The sequence below is a fragment of the Ambystoma mexicanum genome, chromosome 12 (assembly GCF_040938575.1).
Source record: "Ambystoma mexicanum isolate Mex_15411 chromosome 12, UKY_AmexF1_1, whole genome shotgun sequence".
NCBI classification, from domain to species: domain Eukaryota; kingdom Metazoa; phylum Chordata; class Amphibia; order Caudata; family Ambystomatidae; genus Ambystoma; species Ambystoma mexicanum.
The window spans coordinates 929,285,641-929,305,647 of NC_090936.1; the positions used below are offsets into that span (position 1 = coordinate 929,285,641).

Sequence of the window (20,007 nt, forward strand, 5' to 3'; positions counted from 1 at the left end):
TCCTCAGTTAGCAGTTTAAAAATCATCATAATATCTTTATAAAATCTCATCATGTGATGAATTAAATTGGCATCATGTCCCTCCATTAACTCTGACCACATGGCTGTCGGAGGATAATGTTGACCCCCTATTCGAATACGCTCGCATTGTATTCCTTCTCATGGTATTCAGGCTCTCACATTTACATAGGTTATGCTCTATTGATTCACTTTCCTTGTTGCCACATAACCGACAATTACGTTCCTCTTGCCTTAGGTGTATACGTGCTCCCATTATTTCTATCACATTTGCACGATTAAATTTACACAGCAAATCATTTCTCAAGCTTTCACTGTTGATGTAAGTATCAATAATAGGTGCCACGGGTAGCTCTTGGTAGCCAGTAGGCCATACATGGTCCACTATTTGTCAGAGATGCTAGATTCACCACATCTCTTTCTTTGTAGTGGTCTTGAATGGTATTTTTACAGCTGTATTTTATTTGATTATAGAGACACTGCATTTTTTAGGTTTAGATTTACTTTGATCCATTTCTCACGGTTCGCCTGAAGCCGGCCTAGGTTACCAATCTGTGCTTGATTTGAAATCCTTGCAAAGGCGCTCATAAAGATACTCATAATGGTGCCATTCTCGAGACGTTGTAGTTTCTTATAAGTCATGGCTATCTTATGTTCATACAGTCCTGTTATTTTTACAATATAGAATTTCAACAATAAAAACTCAATGGGGAGAAATCCAGGCATACGGAATAGAAGTCTTAACATCGTTGCTTCGAGTTTCCCTAATTCACACATCAGTTTATATCGCCATACTTCAGCACCATACAACATGCAGGGGACTACCTTAGATGTATATAATAGTAGTATTGCCTTGATAGAGATACCACATTGGCGGCCGACAACATTACTTAAAACATATGAAATAGATATACCTTTAGTTTCATTAGCCTGCCATTGCTCATCCCAACTTAACCTCTCATCGACTGTTGTACCTAGATATAGGTAGCATTTCACCTGCTAAACCTTTTTCCCATTTATTTTCCACAATGTACTTAGTTTTTTTCTGCTCTTTCCCAGAAATGCGACAATCTTTGTTTTCTCAATGTTGATTCTAAGACCATTGTTCCCTGCATATTCACTCAGGGCATCTAGATGTACTTGTTGGCCCTTCGGTGTGTGGTCCGCTACCAACAAATCATCAGCATAACCCAGCCAACTGTAGTTCAGGGGCCCAAATTTGACTGGGCAAGCTGCCGGGCACTTAAAGAGTATTGCCAGGTCAGCGAGGTGCAAATTAAAACATGTTGCAGCCAGTATGCCTCTTGGCACCCTGAGTTGGGGAGATTCAGCAGTGATGCTACATTTTTTAGTCTCTATTTTGTCTTGTAGAAGTTCGATTTTATCTAGTAAAGCTTTCTGTATATCAGTGCACCATTTAATGTCTTTGGTACAGGGCTCAGGTGGTGGTGTAAGAGATTCCAACTCTCTAAGGATGCAAATAATTCTTTGGTGCTGGTTTTAGCTTTAGTGATTCTGTCATGGTATGAATAATTATTTTACCTTGGTGGACAGCAGCTTCATATTTGAGTGAGGCTTGTACAAATTCTTCTTTGTTGACTGCAGATGGGAGGTTTTTCCAGAGTGTTTCAGCCTTTCTTTTATTTTTGTGGAGGATTTTGAGGTGTGGGGTGAACCATTTATTGATGTGGGAGCCAGGTGTGGCTTTCCGCATTTTTAGTGGTGCTTAAGTGCCAATAGCGTTGAGTACTGTGGCGTTATACAGTTCTACTAACGAGGAAGGTTCGTTATCAAGTAGAGGGTGGTTTAGGATAGGTTGTAGCAATGGGAGGAGTTTCTCAGCTGTTAGGTTGTGGATATTCCTAGAGAGTGTGGATGGTGCGAGTGAGTGGCTAAGTTTTTGTTGGTTACAGTCCTGGATAGTAAATAGGATAATATGGTGGTCAGACCAAGCACATGGTGTGTTAGTTATGATATTTAGATTACAGTTGATGTCAGCGACCTTTGCTATTTCCTTCCTCATCTCCCTTTTCGCTGTTTGGATATTGTGGCCATTTCTCAGATATTAAGTAGCTGATTTGTTCCATCGTTCACTCGGGTATTTATATTTTAGGTTAGCATGTTGTTCCTGACATTTAGTCACAAATAGCTGGAGCCCTTCCCTAGCCACATTATTTGCGACTTCAAGGTTAGTCAGGTTCCAGCTAATTCAATTTTTACTGGCATTTAGGACAACTTCGCCAGTCTCAAGAATTGCCGGTTCTGTGACTGCCATCTCCAGCAAAACACATAGGGGGAGGTGGTCACTTTCTTCGCGGTGAATAATCGACAGGTCGCTAGTGATCTTCTTGGCTGGTCATTAGTGAATATATAACCAATAGTGGATGCACACTTGCTACGAATTCTGGTGTATGATCTAATTGCATCTCCACTACAATTACCATTTAACATGGTGAAGTTGAAACTTGTCAGCAGTTTGGACCATTCTTTGCCTTGTGAATCAGTTACCATATTCGGCAAGGGACCGGACTCTGATGAATCAAAAGGTGATAAGATGCCATCATAGATCTTCGCATTAAAATCACCTACTACAAACACCGGAATGTTTCGTTTATTTGATTTCAGTAATTGTTTCACTATTCCACAATTAGTTTTTGTAGCCACTCTATTAGGAGGACCGTAGATATTAATCAGTATGATCTCATCTAAGAGTGTGGCTGTTTTTACTAGGACAGCTAGTGTCATTGCAGATGAATGAATGGTGGTTAAAGACCAGGGATGGCGTACCGAGATAACTAGGCCGCCTCGTGTCCGACCTTTTTGCCCTTTGGCGGCTAGCACTTGAGCAGTACTACACCCATCAATCTCACATGCTTCCATAATCCATGTCTCTTGTAGCGCTATAATTTGAAAAATATCGACATTATCTAGCAGCCCATCCTCTCCCGACAGATGATTCAAGCCTCTGGTGTTCCATGAGCATAGGATACATTCATCAGAGTGACGTACCTGTGAAATGAGTCTTAAGAATAATAGCTAGCCACTGCCAATATCCTGTTTTGTTTTCAGGCTCATCTACCTACATAGCAGTAGTACTAATACTAGGCACCGGTCCAACTCTTTGTGTTGTTTTTACAGGCATCTGTTTTTACAGGCATGGTGCTCTTCACTACAAGTGTATTAGTTTGGGTTGCTGGGTTCAGTGTCATATTTACTTGTGGATATTTGTTTTTCCTCATGTTCATTTATTTGCAACTATTGCCTAATATGAAGAGCTCATTTTCATATTTTAGTAAATAGGCTATGGTTAGACTGGAATTGAACCATACATGAGAAGTCACTTGTTGGCTATCTTCAAGCTGATCCACAATTAAGATATCGTCCACTGTAATCATTCTAAGTGGTAAAATGATGTTTAAAATATGCATAAGGGTAGTTCTATTTAGTGGTGGATGGCAATCAATTCCTGAATCTGATTTAATTTCTAATGCATTAACAGTATCTAGTTCAAGGCTATTACTATTCTTTCTTACAGAGTCTGGATTATGTAAGGACTTATTGCCTTTCTGAGAGTCACAAGGTGCACACTCTGTGGCCACATGTGGATTGATAATATCCTTCACATTATGTTCTGATACCTGTCCTTTGCTAGCCATAGAAAAGCAATGTTTAACTTGTGTTGGTCTAGCATCACTAACATTAGTTGTATTCGTTGTAAGAGCCACCACTACCTTAACCTGTTGCTCACTCTGTTTTGACCTCTCACTTTGAGATTCTTTGAATAATTTGCATAGGTAGTGGGGAATAATACACTGATTTAGTATTTCTTTAAGAGGTTCACCTGGACCACAACTGGATACTTGATCTGTACCAATATCATTAGTGGTATTTACATGAGGAATACTTGTTTGAGTATTATCTCTCCGTTGGACAACATCACTGTTCTCACCTATTGGGCTTGGAAATGCCACTTTAACTCGTTCCTGTTCTTTACTTCCATTCTCTTTTTTCCCAGGCTTTTTTGTTGAATACATGCATGACTGTGACAGTACTTTCTTTTTTGTCTTATGTTGTCAAGAATGGCACTCTGTCAAGAGTGGCACAGGGTACCCAGGTAGAATTCGGGTGGCTGTGCCGAAGTCAGGTAGCAGATAAGCACACACAGCAGGGAGTTAAACAAGATAGAAGAGTAGGAAACTGTAGCTGTGAGCCAAAAGGGGCAAAAGATACAAAGGTACAAACAAACTGGATTCCCTCTTGGGGTGTATGCTGAAATGGGAAAGAGTGTTCCACGAACCTTAGGAAACTCCAGCCTTCTGCACAGATTGCTATAACAGAGGCCCACGCTGTATGCTCATGGCTGGGAACAACAGCAGTGGGTGTCTGTAACACTGAAAACGCGACAAGGGAAGGGGCAGAGGTTGCCTGCCGGAAACCAACAGGCAAGCTCTGTACAAAGGGATTACATAAGACACATGAAAAGACAAGAACAGATATATCCAGCGAAAAGGAAGTCAATGAGCAATCTAGCAGAAGGAAATGAAGGAAAGGCAGTTAGACTGAAGTAGATAACCTAAGGTGGAGTACAGAGGACTCAAGGAAGAGAACAAGGGAGCAGCAGTCAGGAAAACAGAAGGGCTGCAAAGTAGGAAGCAGGTCTGCAGTCAAGAGTGGGACTAGGTGCAGGCAAACTGTAGTGGACTGCAGAGGACTGTAGTAGGCTGCAAGGCAGGGAGTCCAGAAGAACAGGACAGAGAGAGATTAGTAGGAGGCGACAGACAGAGAGCCCAAAAGAATAGGGCTGCGAGGTAGGGAGCCCAGAGGAGCAGGGCTGTAGGCAGCTAAGTGTAAAACAAGCTGTACTGCAGAGGAGTGTAGCAAGCTGCAAGGCAGGGAGTCCAGAGGACACGGGCTGTAGGCAGCGGAGGGAGCAGGCTGCAAGGAAGGAGCCCAGAGGACAAGGGCTGTAGGCAGCGAAGAGGTGCAGGCTGCAAGGTAGGGAGCCCAGAGGACAAGGGCTTGGAGTCAGCAGAGGGTTGCAGGCTGTAGGGCAGGAAGCCCAGAGGACATGGGCTTGGAGACAGCAGAGGGTTGCAGGCTGTAGGGCAGGGAGCCCAGAGGACAAGGACTGTAGACAGCTGGAGTGAGGCAGGCTGCAAGGCAAGGAGCCCAGAAGAGCAGGGCAGCAAGGAGTGAGCCCAGAGGAGCAGGGCCGCTGGCTGTAGAGGGCTGCAGAGGACTGTAGTAGGCTGCGAGGCAGGAAGCCCAGAGGACCAGGGCTGTAGGTAGAAGGCAGCGGAGCGTGATCGGCTGCAAGGCAGGGAGCCCGGAAAGGCCACTGGATCAAAACAGGATGATGCAGCAACAGGAACAGCATATAAAGTAGCGGGTCAAGGCAAACAGGAGCGGGGAGATCTCAAGATGCAAGACACTGTGCTCCTGCAGGCAGCTGCTTATATACAGCCCTGCCCTGTTCTGAGGCAGGCTAATTGACAGCACCTGGGTAGTAGTAGGTAGATCCTCCTTAGATTGATCCAAGTCATCTGCAGTGCCGTAGACTTTCTCATCGTCGCTAGAAACTTCACAGCTACCTAAAAGCTGTGGGAATGTCCTATCCCCAAAGTCATCAATCTTGATTTGACTGTTTGCCTCTATATGTGTCGTCTCATACAATGGTGGATTGATAATATTATTAATACCACTCCTGGAGGGCATTGAAACTGATATTGTGGGTCTATTTATTTGTACTACAGTTGTCACATTATTGGGAAGTACACATGTTTGCTGGTCTACAACACTAAGAGTTGTGCCCACTTTAAAGGTTTCACTAGGGAGGTGCAGGACTTTCTCACTTAGCTTGCTCATCAAGCAAACCAACCGGCCATTGAGCTCTTGCCCAATCTCTCTGGCGGCTATTTCTTTTTCTCTCTTTGTCATGGTCGGACATCCATTCTCTTTGTGTAGTGTAGTTCCTTTTCCTCCATTATCGTTCACATTTGTAGGGCTTCTCGGGGCTATCTTTGGAAAATAGTTAGTCATTATACTGGATTTGGTGGGCCCTATCTCTCTATCGCCTCACTGGTTGCTTTTCTTTTTCTTTTTCTCCCCCACTCCCACGTTTTTGGTATAAGCTAGTTGTTGTCATTGTTTTTAGGATGCAGGTCTGATTCCCACAGCAAGGGTAGTGGCGACTAGGAGATGTCACCATCAAGGTTCTTGTGTGGTCAGTTATTTTCTGTGTGTGCCTGGCTGTGTTACGCCCAAGAGGGGTGTACATCGCTCCCTCGGTATCATGAGCACTACTGAATGTTTTGTCTGGGAATTGTTCTTCAAACACCAAGAGGTTCTCAGCAACATCCATTAATATATGGTTATCAGACTCCAGGTTTACTGCCATTAATATGGATGATTTAGGTATCTCTACCATGGCATTCATGGCTTCTCCAGGCACTTTTACCAGAATCATAATGAGTTGTCAGAAATTAGAAATGAGCTGCTAGTCATATGCTTAGTTAATGTTCAAAGAGTACAGAATTCTGTGATATAACAGTTCTATTGCAATGTTCCAAGATACATATACTTCTGTGGAACAGCTAGTTCTGCCCTAGTTCCTTTTTGTTCAGGGGCACACAAAGACTAATATAATGTTGTAAGGGTTAAGAGTTATCACTCATGCTTAACTATCTCTAGTCAAGTACCCTCTGCTGGTTTGACAGTGCTAGGCTGTACCATATAAAGATCAAGGTACAAGTTGGCACCAACTAGTACATTGGTTGCAGCCAGGACCACGAACTACATACAACAAATGTATAGCTTTATGTTTGTTGGATTGCTCTAGATCGAAAAACACTCCACCAATGCCAAGTCATAAACACAGTGCTGTAGCGCACGGTGCGTGGCACTAACAGCACACCAACAGATCACCACAAAAACAAGTCAGGTTAAATGTTTTCCAGCGAGTGGCGTATAAATATCTGGTCTCAATACGGGTACGTGCACCGTTTACCTGCGTCCACTAGATTCTAGTGCTCTTTAGCAATTCATTCAACGTGCGCAGCGTATAATTCAATGTGTGCCATGTGATTAGGTTCTAATATGTTTTTCAGCTACCAAACGCTGTATATGCGAAGTACAATTGGCTACAGTATATTTTCATGCATCTACCGCTAGTTTTATCCCAATAACGTGGTCCGTGAGACAGAAATCTTACTCTCAAGGTTATCTAGAGATGACTTGCAGTTGGCTGGGTGGTACTGCCTCCCCGAGCAGGCAAAGTCAATCCAGGTCTTTCTCTGTTATCCAACGTGTTATCTGCGGCATCAGCAGTTCACTTGCTCGCACTGTTCCGCATATGAAGACTAAGGGTTACCATTTCAGAACGAACAACAACAAGGCAGCGTCAGTGTTACTAACTGCCTGAAAGTCACAAGGGAGGGTGTTAACACACTATAAGACTCCCTCATCCCCTCAGCCCTCGGCACGCAAGACAGCAAGACAGCGCTTCTGTGCACGCGACTACAGTGTCTTGTAGGCTGTGATACGGCAAAGGGGCGGGGCCCTCATACTCAAGGTTAATTCAAAATAGCAGTGGCAGCAAGGAGGGACAGTGTATCCTCACAGCAAGATAGCACTTCTGTGCACTTCTCTGTGTTATTCTGTGTTATTCCAGCATGTTATAGCACTAAGTGGTATCAAGCATTGGATAGGTTTGATTTATCACCCACAGGCCAATGGCGTTGTGGAGAGGATAAATGGCCTCCTCAAGAGTAAATTATCTAAATTGTGCACCACATTGAAGAAAAACTGGGTGTACTGTCTGCCCCTGGCCCTCTTTAGCCTAAGCATGCAGCTAAGCAAAGACCATTACCTGTCTCCCCTGTGAGAAGGGTTTCTGGTGCGCATTGGACTGCAGCGGTGTTAGGAGAGGAATTCTGGGATTATTTAACTAAACTCACTTGGGCCATTAAATATGTCCCCCGACAGATTGCACCTCCCAGAACCATGACTACGGAGACGCCTGATGCTGCACAGACAATGGGAACAGATCCTGAGCATATAACGGCTAGACCACTGGTGCCAGGGTATTAAGTCTACATCTGCAACTTTTTGCACTGCTGGAACAATCCCCGGTTCCAGGGACCATACGAGGTGGTGTTCTGCACTCACCTCACGGTTAAAGTGAAGGACTTGTTCTACTCAATGCACCTCTCTGACGTTCGTAGGTGTAAGGAACTCATGGTGGCAACAAGTAAGAGAAACAAGTGATCACAGTTCAAGGGTGTTTATTGAAGAATGAATGCTGTGTGCAGGTTGGAAAAATGCCTAATCTAAACCTAAATCTAAGATAGGAGCAAGTGTCGACCATCAAATGAAAAATAAGGCAGACCTAGTGGCTTTCTGTCAAATAAAAAGGGCCTATACAAAGAAACCTATTGCCAAACCTTTCAACTAATATAAAAAGGAGTGTGGGATAGTTCTCAAGAAAAGAAATACGTGTCTCAAATAATATGTCAGGATGCAGTAGCCTGGGTCTCCCTTCCCCACGTTTTGAGCAAGGTGGGATTGTGGCGCACTGTACAGTCTCGGGCTTCTCCAGCACAATACAAGGGTTCCAATGGCAGCTCTCAGGACTGTCGATGGCCAAGTCTCATTTCTTCTGAAAGTCTCTTACCTTCGAGGGCCTGGCGTGTTCAAAATAATAAAACAAAAGTTCCTTCAACCACATGAAAGTTCTTTAGGGTGATAATGGTTCACCCCCCGGCCCCCCTCTACTGGGCACTTACCCTTCTCAATTTTAGCCACAGTTCACGTAGGGTGATGGCTTCACCCTTGGGTCCCCCTCTTAATTTCACAACTCCTAGTTTCTCAATGTCCTTTCAAACAGTTCATATTAATGAATATGAATAATAACAATGGTAAAAGGTTCAATGACTCCAATATGCAAGTTCCTTCTGTGAAGGAAACAGAGAACTGTCATGATTCCTGCCCCTCATGTCCCCAGCCCTCCAAGATGTCAGGCTGGAGCCAGGCCACAATCACCTACATGGCCCTCAAGGGCCTCTCCATCCCTCCAAAGACCCACTTGGAGTCAGACTTGGCGCTTGTGGCACCAGACTCACTCACTTCCATAGGATAACATTGGGGATTGGACTTGTAGTGCATTGATGGGGACAAGATGGATGCCCCCACATATTTCGGTTCCCAGAACTGCATGTGCGGTCTGGTCTTTTGGGTGTGGTTCAGCCCAGAGGCACACGGGATACCCAGAGACTATTTAAACCACACCCTGGCTGAGAAACATGCTTTGCGTTTTATGCACCTGCAGCGTGACACTCACCGTGTTCGGATCGGTCTCCAGTAGGCCTGCATCTTTCTTCTGCGCTCAGCTCCTGCAAGAACACCGTTCGGAACAGCCTTACCTTGCGTGCTTCTGCCCATCAGTCATTGCTCCTTCTGTTCTACGAGCATCTTCGGCAGTGTCATTCCCATCCCGGCACGCCGCTTCCTAAGGAAAAGGGAAAAGAACAGAAAAAAGGCATTAGTAAGCATTCTGCAAATCTTCGCTTATTTTTAAATACTGTACGAGCTTCAAACGCATACCTGAATCCCAGCCGCTCTGGGGGAACTTCTCATCCATCTGCAAGAGGGAAAAGACACTCCAGGTTAGCGTGGAAACATCAAAAGGCGCTGCATACCGCGCTTACCAACCGCATTTGTTCTTCATAACCGGCATCTACGCTGAAAACGTTGCGGCACCTTAAAGACACAGAAAAAGAACTCAGTTCAGTGCAAGTATGAAAGGGGTGCATCGCGCATCGCGCTCTCACTCACCTTCAGCGCTACTCATCTCAGCAGCACGCCGCCATCCCCGGACGCCGGCCATCATCTTAAGGAAGGAAAGGAACAAAGTTAGAGAACTGTTCAAAAGACTCATTATACTTACCTGTCGGACACTTGCCAGTGAAGTAACTAGGCAGCAACGAGCCTGCATCCATCAACGCGCCCCTGCGCTGAAGGCAGGACGGAGAGCACACTATCCAAGAAAACAAGGTGAGCTGTGGATCAAAGGGAAGGGTTGGACCCCGGGGAACAAGGGATTCAAGCACACAGAGACAATAGGGAGTTAAATTCTACCAATCCTGTGTTTCAGGCTCAGTCTCCAGTCAAATAGCCTCAAGGGAAGGGTTCGTGGTCGTAAGAGGTTAGAACAGGCTGAGTGACGTCCCCGTGGATACCAGGTAAGCGTTACAAGAACAAGCTGTTTACAACAAGTAGGGGAAGGTTAACTACTATGGCAGGGTATAATGGTATTTTAGATAGTATCACTAAAGCGACTATCCTCGAGAATGTGCATGGAAGAATGAAAAGAGGCATGGTGAAAGTATAATACATATCAAGGGTTGGGTTTTGATGTGATCCAGGATATTCATCACGCTGAATTCCCTAATTCTTGGTATTCTGATATGAGCGGTGTGGGGTGAAATGCTGTAAATGGGAGCTGTTATGTGTGGTCACTCATTCTGCATGCTTCAGGGGCTCCCAAGGTGTTAGTACCGCATGCAGTCCCAATTATAGAGGCACAATTTTTGGTTCATCTTGCGCTATGCAGAATAAAAGGAACGTTCCAGGCACACACTGTGGAATTGCAAATGGTGGGCACAGATTTTGTAAAGTGTCCCGACAACCAAAGAAACATCAAGTGTGTGGAGTTAAGTTATCTGTTGGTGAAGGGATGGAAATATGTCAATAATAACTGGCAGGACAGCACATTACCTTGCTTGGAAGAAGGATTGATAACATACAGCAAAGGCAGAATCGCACGGGTGGTCAACTTTTGTGCACAAATCTGGACAGAGCATATCACAAAGTTGACGTGGATTGCAATGATGGAACAGCCAGTGCAAGTGCACAAGGAAGAAGAGTAAAAGCTCTGTTTCCGAGGCAAGGGTACAGTCTCTGTTGGAACAAATGAACATTGTAATAAGACTCTCTTGATCGCAGATATGAATAAAGTAACGGCTGCATTGATGGATTACTACTGGATCTGTGGTCGTCAAGCTTACTTGCAACTCCAAGCGTCATGGAGGGGCTGTTTTTCGCTGGCAAAATTGCATTCAGTGCTATTGATAATCCCAGAAGAACACCTGAAGTGGGAGTGCTGCCTGCAGAGGGGCCGTCGAGTTTCCCCACAGTACAATCTGAAGATAATAGCCTGGTACCCACGCAAGAACATCACATCCAGCTAGGAAAAGGACAATTTCAGCAAACCCAGAGAATTAAAAGGTCAAACTATATTTCTAAAGACTCTTCCACTTTGCTTGCTGAGATACCAGAAGAGTATAGGCTGTTCAGCTCAGAAGAGTCAGTCTTCACTTCCCTACTCTTGCCAGGGGTACAGGCGGCAGCCAATTCCAAATGGCTACAGAATGTGCAGTGGAACTGGTCCAGCTTTGAAACGACACAGAGGATGGGTTCAACGTGATCAAGGTTGAGTTACGAGCACTAAGACTTATGACAATGCAAAATGGAAATGTGCTCGATAAGTTGCAAGCAATGGAGGGTGGGGTTTGCAAAAAATTTGGCGATTCCTGTTGCACGTTCGTACCTCCAGAAGACACAGAAAATGCACCGGTGTGCCACATCATTGCCGCTGTCCATGGCTTAGGTGTTCGCATGAAGGAAGACGTTGGAATTCAGGACAATGATTGGCTAAACATGTGTTTCAATTGGGCCCCATTGTGGCTAGGAGCAATCGTGAAGATGGTAATGCCCATCGTTGTGTTCCTCCCGGTCATTTTCTGCACATGTCAGCTGGTTCTTCGATGCTGTGCCACTGTGGCACCAGATAGCGGAAGAATGATGGTATTAATTGGGGGTTCAAAAGCACCTCGCAAAACAAAAAGCATTGAAGTGCAAACCAATGTTCACCCGAAGTATGAAATGTGTCCCATCCTGAATGGAGATGAAGTTGACCCTTTATACCACACTGTCATTTCCCAACTCCCTGATCCAGAAAACTACACAGAGGTTTGGATGGACCTGGCGGGGGAGGCGGGTTATATTTACATGACTTGTTCACCTGAAGAGTATGCATGTAGGGGGGGCGTTTGCGATCAGTGTGTAGGGCGTGGGTACCAGTAAAAAGGAATAATCCCTATGTGGTTGTAGAAACTGGGGAGTGGGAGTGCACAGCAATTCCAGAATTTGTTACTGCAGAAGTAACGATAGAGAGGCATGTTGGGAAGAGGACAGCCCCATCCCCCCTAGGCCCTTTAAAGTAAGGCAAGATGCATTTGAGGCAATGTAATGAACCCAGAGGCATGGGGGTCCATGAAATGGGCACTTCTGTCCAGTAGGACCCCATGCTAACATCATCAATTATAGCATATTCATATGGTGCGCCCCAATGCGCGGGCAGCATAGTTATTTTGCATAGATATTAATATTCTTAGGTAGAAGCGAATTGCGCGGTAAGCATGCACTAGGCCAAATCCACAAGGCCACAGAAATCTCCAGTCATGCCGGAGCTCCCATGAGGGATAGTTTGCACCCCCACCTGCCACACTGTCTATTATTCTTGAAAGTGTTGCGAAGATGCGTCTTTCACCCAAAAGGAATGTGCCCTACAAGGCTGCAATTAGAGCCCAGCACTTGGTGGGCATGTTATCTCACTTTGGCCAAAGCACAAACCAGCCCATTCCAGAGTGCCCACGGGTTATAGCCCATATAACTGACTAAACCCGAAGATCCCAGAATTCCATGACACCATGTGCCCCTTGACCATCAACCCCAAAGTAACAAATGTTCATAGAGGATGGACAGGATCCATCGTAGCGACAATCGTGTGATTTGTATTGCAAATTGCTGAGAGGGATAAATTATAGTTCAAACGAGCGTGGAGACTGGGAGTCGGATGACGCGGACGGAGGGAGTGAGTGAAATGTGTTGGTGAAGGTTAGTGTCCCCAAGGACCTCCTGTGCATCGGTTTATGAAGCCTGCCAAGTTCATGGTATGAGTGATAAACAAGCGGTATAATAGGAGTATAGTTAATTTGTTTACTGACCTTCGACGTGAGAAGAATATGAGCCCCACAGTGACCTTGTGATGGAAGATGAGATGGACGGGGCTGGGACCAATAAACTGCCATCCCATATGGATAAAGTTAGCACCTGTTTAGGGTCCATCCAATCAGCCACGCGGGTGTGTACTACATGTATTGCATCATTTTGACAATGTTTCTGCCTTACATTTTTCTGCTTGCACCTCTTTTTGGCAGAACGTTCTTGGCAGCAGAGTTCTTTTCTGTTGCTCTCATCTGCGCATGAGATGAAAACTTGTTATCCTTACAAGATCAGCTTGGGCCTTTCTTCCCTAGCGGGTTGTAGCGTTCAGTGGCTTACTTTTAGAGGCAAAGATGCTACCCTTTTCTGATCACATAGGACAGAAGAGTGCCTTGCCTACCTGTGGAGGTCAAACAATCTTGTCTTTGAATTGCCTAAATTTTGTAAAGTACCAAGTTGAAGCCGAACTATTATAACTTTGGCTTGTCTATAATACTGTCATTGAATGTTGTATTAAAGGTAGTTGAAGCAGTGGAATACTGTGGAGCAAAGGAGTCTGCCTTCACAGTTGTAGAAGCTGAAGGGAGTTTTCAAGAGGTGAACACCCTAAGAAGAAGCATCCTGACAAATGATATCAAAGACACTACAGAGGTTATAAATACATGGACAATTGTTAAAGCAGAAGTGGTTCTTTTATCTTGAAGCGTGGCAATACCATTCTGGAAAGAGGATATCCAGGATTACCATTGGTGCAGTTTCCAAGAGGAAGACAAAGAACTGTTACCGCTGGATTTGGGGGAAGTTTAGTTTCTTTTGTAACTCTCAAGAACTGATTCAATACTTTACTTTTCTTTATGAACACTTGGAGAGATTGCCTTTGGACAATCCTGTGAAAGGGATCTACCCAGGACAGGTGAAGGTCATCCAAGTCACTGGTTGTTTCGTAATCACTTATTTATGTTGATTATGATTTACTTTGAATGTTTTATTGTTTAGTTTAGTGAGGGCCAGTTGTGTTTATGCTAGGAGAAATCCCCCTAAAACTTAGACTAGGCAGGGGTCTCCCTGGTAGAGTAGGTTTAGTAAGTGTTTTCTTGCACCTTTTGTCAATAATACAATTTCTAGCACTGAGAAAACTACAAGCAGTTGTCCGCTTGGCATTACTGACCCCTCACACCACACTCTTTACAGCGCTCAGCTGCTCTCGAGCTAGGCCCACGCTTTAACCAAAAATATAAAATACAAAATGTAATAAAGGGTGGCCCGTGTGCCAGTGCCCATGGAGGTGGATGATGCAGTGCCCTTGGGTGTTTTGGGGACTCTCCTCTTTCTGGCTGAAGCCTGGCCTGTGGCCTTTATCCCGTTTGCTGGTGCATATGTGCCAGAGGTACTAGCTTCTTCCAAGGGGTCCTGAGTGTCTTGTGTGCCTGTTGGGAGACTTGAAAGTGAGCATCAGTACCTTAATGGACATGTGTAATGTGTGCTGTCATGTAGTGTTTTATGTACCATGGTATCACAGGGTGCTAGGGCTCCAAGGGGGCATCCTTTATGTGGCAGATAGTATGGAGGTTTACTGCAATGATTGATGTGCGTGCATATGGTCAGTGTGGGAGTTGTGCCTTGCTTGTACCCTGGAGTTATGTGTATCACTGACGTATAGGGTCAAGTGTTCCCATGTACGGCAGGACCAATGTTGCTTGCAGACCCCGTTGTGCTGTCAGCTGAGGGGTGCCCTTTCATGTTGTGGTGGTGTGATTGCAACATGACAGTATTGCAGCTACTGGTCTGTTGCAGTGGTTGTTAATTTGAGACATACGTTGAGTGGTGTTCATTGCTTGACATGCGCTACGTGTTTGGAAACAGTTTGGTTGATGTGTCTGTACATGGGTGATTGGTGTGCCGGCAAGGGGTGGTGGTGATGTGCCATGCAAATTGCTGACAGTCCTTGTTAGTTGCATTTCCGTGGGGGTTGTGTCCTACATCATTCCATCATCATCCTACTTGGGGGTGGGGACGATTTAAGGGGGTTCATGTCTTCCATGACTCATGATGTATTGTTGTGGATACTCTCGCCTGGATGCATGGTAGTTTGTGCAGGTCAACATGCTATTGGAGTTGCTCTGCAATAGGCCCATCATTCGCTCATGTACTCACCAGGTGATGGCTCCGACCTCCAATGAAGCCACACCCACCAGGACCGCCATGTGGATGATGATGCTGACTGTCTCCTCTCACGGGGTTAGCTGCAGTGGGTCAACTGTTACTCCACTAGTGGCTGATGTCTCCTGGCGGTGGACGGAAATGAGGGTGCAGACTAGTGCTTTTGGGTCATTCCACCTCTTCCTCATGTCCTTGCTGTCCCATGGGATATGACCTACAGCCACCACCTTGTCCCTAATCGCCACCCAGATGGCGTTCTTACACTGCTGTTATTTTGACCCTTACAGCTCCTCTTCATTGGCCACAACCTGCTCTGCTACGACAGTCGGCTCCTTGTCTGTGAATTTCAGTTTTCTCATGTGCATTTCTCTGACCTTCCCCTTTCCTTTGCCTCCCGACATGATTAGCATTTCATCTGGGGATGGATGGCACTCCTTTCCAGTGGATTTTGAATGCATTGTGTTTTTAAAGATGGCTGTTGCTGTGATTCCCGTTCTACCGATGCCGCTATTTCAGCCGGCAGCAATCCCAATGGCGCTAATTCCACTGGCTGTAATTCCGCACGCGGAATTAGCACCAAAAGTACAGCGTTAAAGGTAATTCCACCGATTCTACATAGAATTAATATTGATATGAGATTATAGGTTATTTATAACGCGCTTACTACCCAGAGGTTTCTAAGCGCGGACCCGGGGATCGAACTTGTGTTGCTCCGTGTCGTCTTGCTTCCAAGGCGAGCATGTTGCCCCTGTGCTGTCCTCCTGGCTTTGTGTTTTTCTGCTGTAATTCCGCCAGCAGAATTACTGTTACTGCCTTTGGGTAGTGCGTGCGCCTGCCTACTTATAATTCAGAAGACAATCTGGCGTACAACACAGCGGTAACAGTAATTCTGACAGGCGGGATTAACGCTGTATTTCCCGCCAAACTTGCAATGAACCCATATCCCCGTCTCCTTTCCATGGCGGCCATTGCTGATGCAGTGAAACACCAGAAAGGCCAAAAATTTCAGGCGAGGGATGAGGCAGTTAAGTGGGGCAGGGTTGTTGTGGGGGGAGTGGGAGGTGGAATTTGGGAGGGAGAAGATGGGGGCGCAGGCTTCCTTATCTGTTGCCTGGCTTCTAAGGATGCTCTGAGTGTGGACGATACCATAAGGTTGATCTCGCTTCTTTGAGCTTTCTTATTGGCTGGGATGCCCCTACGCCTCCCACAGGGATACTTTATATTTATTGTGGTTAGCGGGGGCATGAAGGGACATTGAGGATGCTCAGTTTCAAAGTTCTATTCATGTGATTTATGGATATGCAAATAGGTTTTGAGAAAGGTTCACACGCATATAAAACGATTTGTCAAAATGGTGCTTTGTTGCTGGTACTCTACATCACAAGAAAGGTGTTCTTTTTTTCTGCATGCTGATATGGTAATGGTAAAATACACTTTCTTTTTATTGGTGGTAAAATACACTTTCTTTTTATTGCTGTAAACAGAAATACTTCACGGAAATAACCAACCAGACCTTAAAGCTCAAGCACTTCATGAACTTGGAAATGTTCACATGTATGCAAGACATAGGAGGTAAATAATGTATTAGTGTTTTTTTGCAAAATAACTAAGTGCTATACTATATTAATAGTGTTATCTTTTTTCAGTTACATAACATATCCTCTTAAAGATAGCTTTGCTTTAATTTCTGTTGAGGTAATGTTTGAAAGTTCCTGTGTATTGCCATAACAAATGTTATGGATGTTGTGTATTTTATGGTTTATTAGCACCCAGCGAGGAGGCGAACAGGGATTGGAGGGCTCTACCAGCCATTTAGGAAGCTCAGGAAACAAGCTATACTTCATGGTATTGCCTGCGGTCTAAGCCTCCTCAGAAGCAGGCAGCCGCCATCTCCCTTGCTGGGCAGTTAAGTCCTCCGTGCCAGCAGCTCTTCCATGGCAATGTCCACCATGGAAAGGGAGCAGAGAAATGTAGTTCCATTTTCCCTATATCAACGGTGATCATTTTGATTTGTAGTTTCTTTTACAGTTGAGAATAGAAACTGTGAATGCATGCTGGTGTGTTCTTAGGTATAAACCCCTCCATGATCAATGTAACCCAAGCCTCTAGCCATTACCTAAACTGTAATGACCCCGCACATCTGGGTTTATTGCTTAACTATTGCTTTACTATTTCAGCTGATCTTTCCACAGAAATGTGTCTTTGGGCTGGTATCCAGAGCTCAAATAAGGTTGAGAATACAGCTGGGAACACCTGCATATGCTCAGAAAGAGTATCGGATTATTGTTGTGGAGAGATATTTCGCAGCACTTTTGTGGCAGAACCATGCTTAGCATTATGCAGCCTAATGGGGAGTTCGACGAATCCATAGGTGCCATCACTTCTTCACAAGGGAAACCTTTCCCATGAGGCCAGGGAGGTGAGGATGCTACCCGATAGTATGCCTGGGGGTGGTCCACAGCGAGAGGATCTCATGAGGAGAGTCTCCCATTCTGGGGACAAGGACGACCATCTTGGGAGAACACGGGATGACATCCCTCACCCTGTACACCTCCATATCCCCATAAACTCAAAGATCATCCCTAAGCAACCCATGTATATGTGTAGCACCCTGGAGTTAAACTCTACCGAGACATAGAAGAACATAGACTACCTTAGGGAGACATGTCTGATAAATACTGAGATGAGGCGGAGGTGCAGGGTAATGTAGAACAACCTGTGAAACAAGGTTGAACGTTCTAGTCTTACGTGTGCAACCAAGTACCTAGTTGTCTAACAATGAAAGGGAAGAAGGACTAAACAAAGGAGAAGGAGAACACTCATCGGGAAGCCACAAGGAAGCAGTCAGCAAGGAAGTGTCCCATCCTGTTGGGGAGAGCAGTCTGTGTCCACCACGAGTGTGGAAAGTGCAGACCGTTAGCCTGGGAGAAGCAGAACACAGCGAGAAGATGTTGAAGGAGTTCTCAGTTCGCCACAAAAAGGTGAACAGAATCCTGAAGCCAGGAAGGCACACCAGCATCAAGATTGCAGCGGAAAATAGCCTGCAGAGCAGCAGAGGTGCACCCCGAGCCCTGGAAGTCCTGGTGATGTATCTAAATCCCAGTAGGGGTAAGCAGAGATACGAAAGAGCTTGATTGGGGGGCAACTCACAGGCTAGGATGGTTCTCCCGAGACCCAGTAATGGCAGGAAAGTTATTGGGAGCAACCAAAGCCAGGTCTGGGACCTGCACTCATGAAAAAAAAGTAATATAAGCCATCTTGTTTGTGGCAGTACCTGGCAAGAGAGTGAATCAGGACTGACTGAACCAAACCATAGAGAAACACAGGTCTAGGACCTGCACCTAAAAGAAAGGAGAAATAGAAGCAATCTTCCTCGCGGCAGTACATGTCAGGAGGGTGAACCATCTCTGCCAAAGCCTAAAGAGGGGGAAGCCAGCATCTGTGACCCTCAAAGTAAAGGCACGGAATGGAGTCATTCCCCCATGTGTTATGAACTGGGAAACCAAGTGTAAGAAAAGCCAGAGGAAGGGAATCATTCCCCCGTTGTTGTGAACTGTGAACCACGATACCAGCAGAAGGGAGGTATTCTCCTGGTAATCAAGAAAGGCCAGGGGAAGGGAGTAATTCCCCCTGGTTGTGTGAAACTGGGATGTCAAGGGAACAGGAGAAGGGAGTCATTCTACTGGTAACCAAGGCCAGGGGACAGGAGTCATTCCCCCTTGTGATTTGTAAGGGACAAAGATAGGGACTTTTGACACAGGATGGTTTACTCCTTCAATTACAAAGGACACTCTGACAGACTCATTAGCACTTTAGTTGAGGTAGGGAAACCTCTCATAGATGTAGGGAAAGAGAGGTTTTCTCTTTATTTTCATGCAGAATTAAATTCTGTAGCAGTCAGTATGCCATCTGTGTGTCTGTCTTCTCCTGCACCCTTACAGTAGGCTTTCCTACAGCCCTCTGGTGAAGCATGTGAGGAGTCATGAGTGGAAGAATAGGGTGCCCATCAAGTTAGCACAAAACTCTGTCACTGGATAACATAGCCGAGCAATCAGGTTTCACTCTTAGGACGGTATGGGCTGGTACCAACGTATAATTAGTGCCATACACAATAAAGTACAGCACACATAATATACTTAAAAAATATATATCTACATTTCTTCAGCATTGGAACTTTCATGCTTTGAATATTCACTGTTGCCAGACTGGGAATACTTTGTTACAGTTCACATCTATTTCAATGACGAAAGTCAAAATGCAGTCACCACTACGCCCTATCTATCTCCTTTTACTTTTGGTTCATATCACCTATCCAATGGGATGCAAAGTGCTGTAGCTCCGCCCCAGTGGCCATGTTCAGATTCTAACTGCATGTCATGGTGATAAGACTTCCCAGCCCCTTCTGAGTGTATTTGTTATAATGTATTTTTAATTTCCTCCTCCTTTCATGTTTTAATTTTCATTTAGAAAGGCCCTAAAGAACTACTTGCCGTGTACTCTTACCATTGGCACAAGTAGTGAGAAACGTGTGTTGGCCAACATGTTTTATTTTTTAAAACAAATTCAATTGTTGCATTGTGGATACAAATTATTTGTAAAAACAGTGTTAATGATTAGAGTGTTACCCAGGTAAACAACTGTATCTTGGGAAAGGAAGGACATGTATGTGATTGCTATTTACATAAAAGAAACTTTAAAATTGTATTTTCTTGTTTACTTTATAAAAGTAAATAAAGGACATGCACAGAAAACATGCTTTTATTACCTG

General features: G+C 44.9%; 1 protein-coding gene across 1 annotated transcript in view; it reads left to right on the forward strand.

Annotated features, from left to right (window-relative positions):
• The window catches only part of CFAP54 (cilia and flagella associated protein 54), a 3,669,934-nt gene that overhangs the window by 2,802,122 nt on the left and 847,805 nt on the right, over positions 1-20,007 (forward strand). The window contains exon 43 of the mRNA XM_069629416.1: positions 16,724-16,811. Coding sequence (XP_069485517.1) covers positions 16,724-16,811 — 88 coding nt within the window. The remainder of the gene's footprint in view (positions 1-16,723; positions 16,812-20,007) is intronic.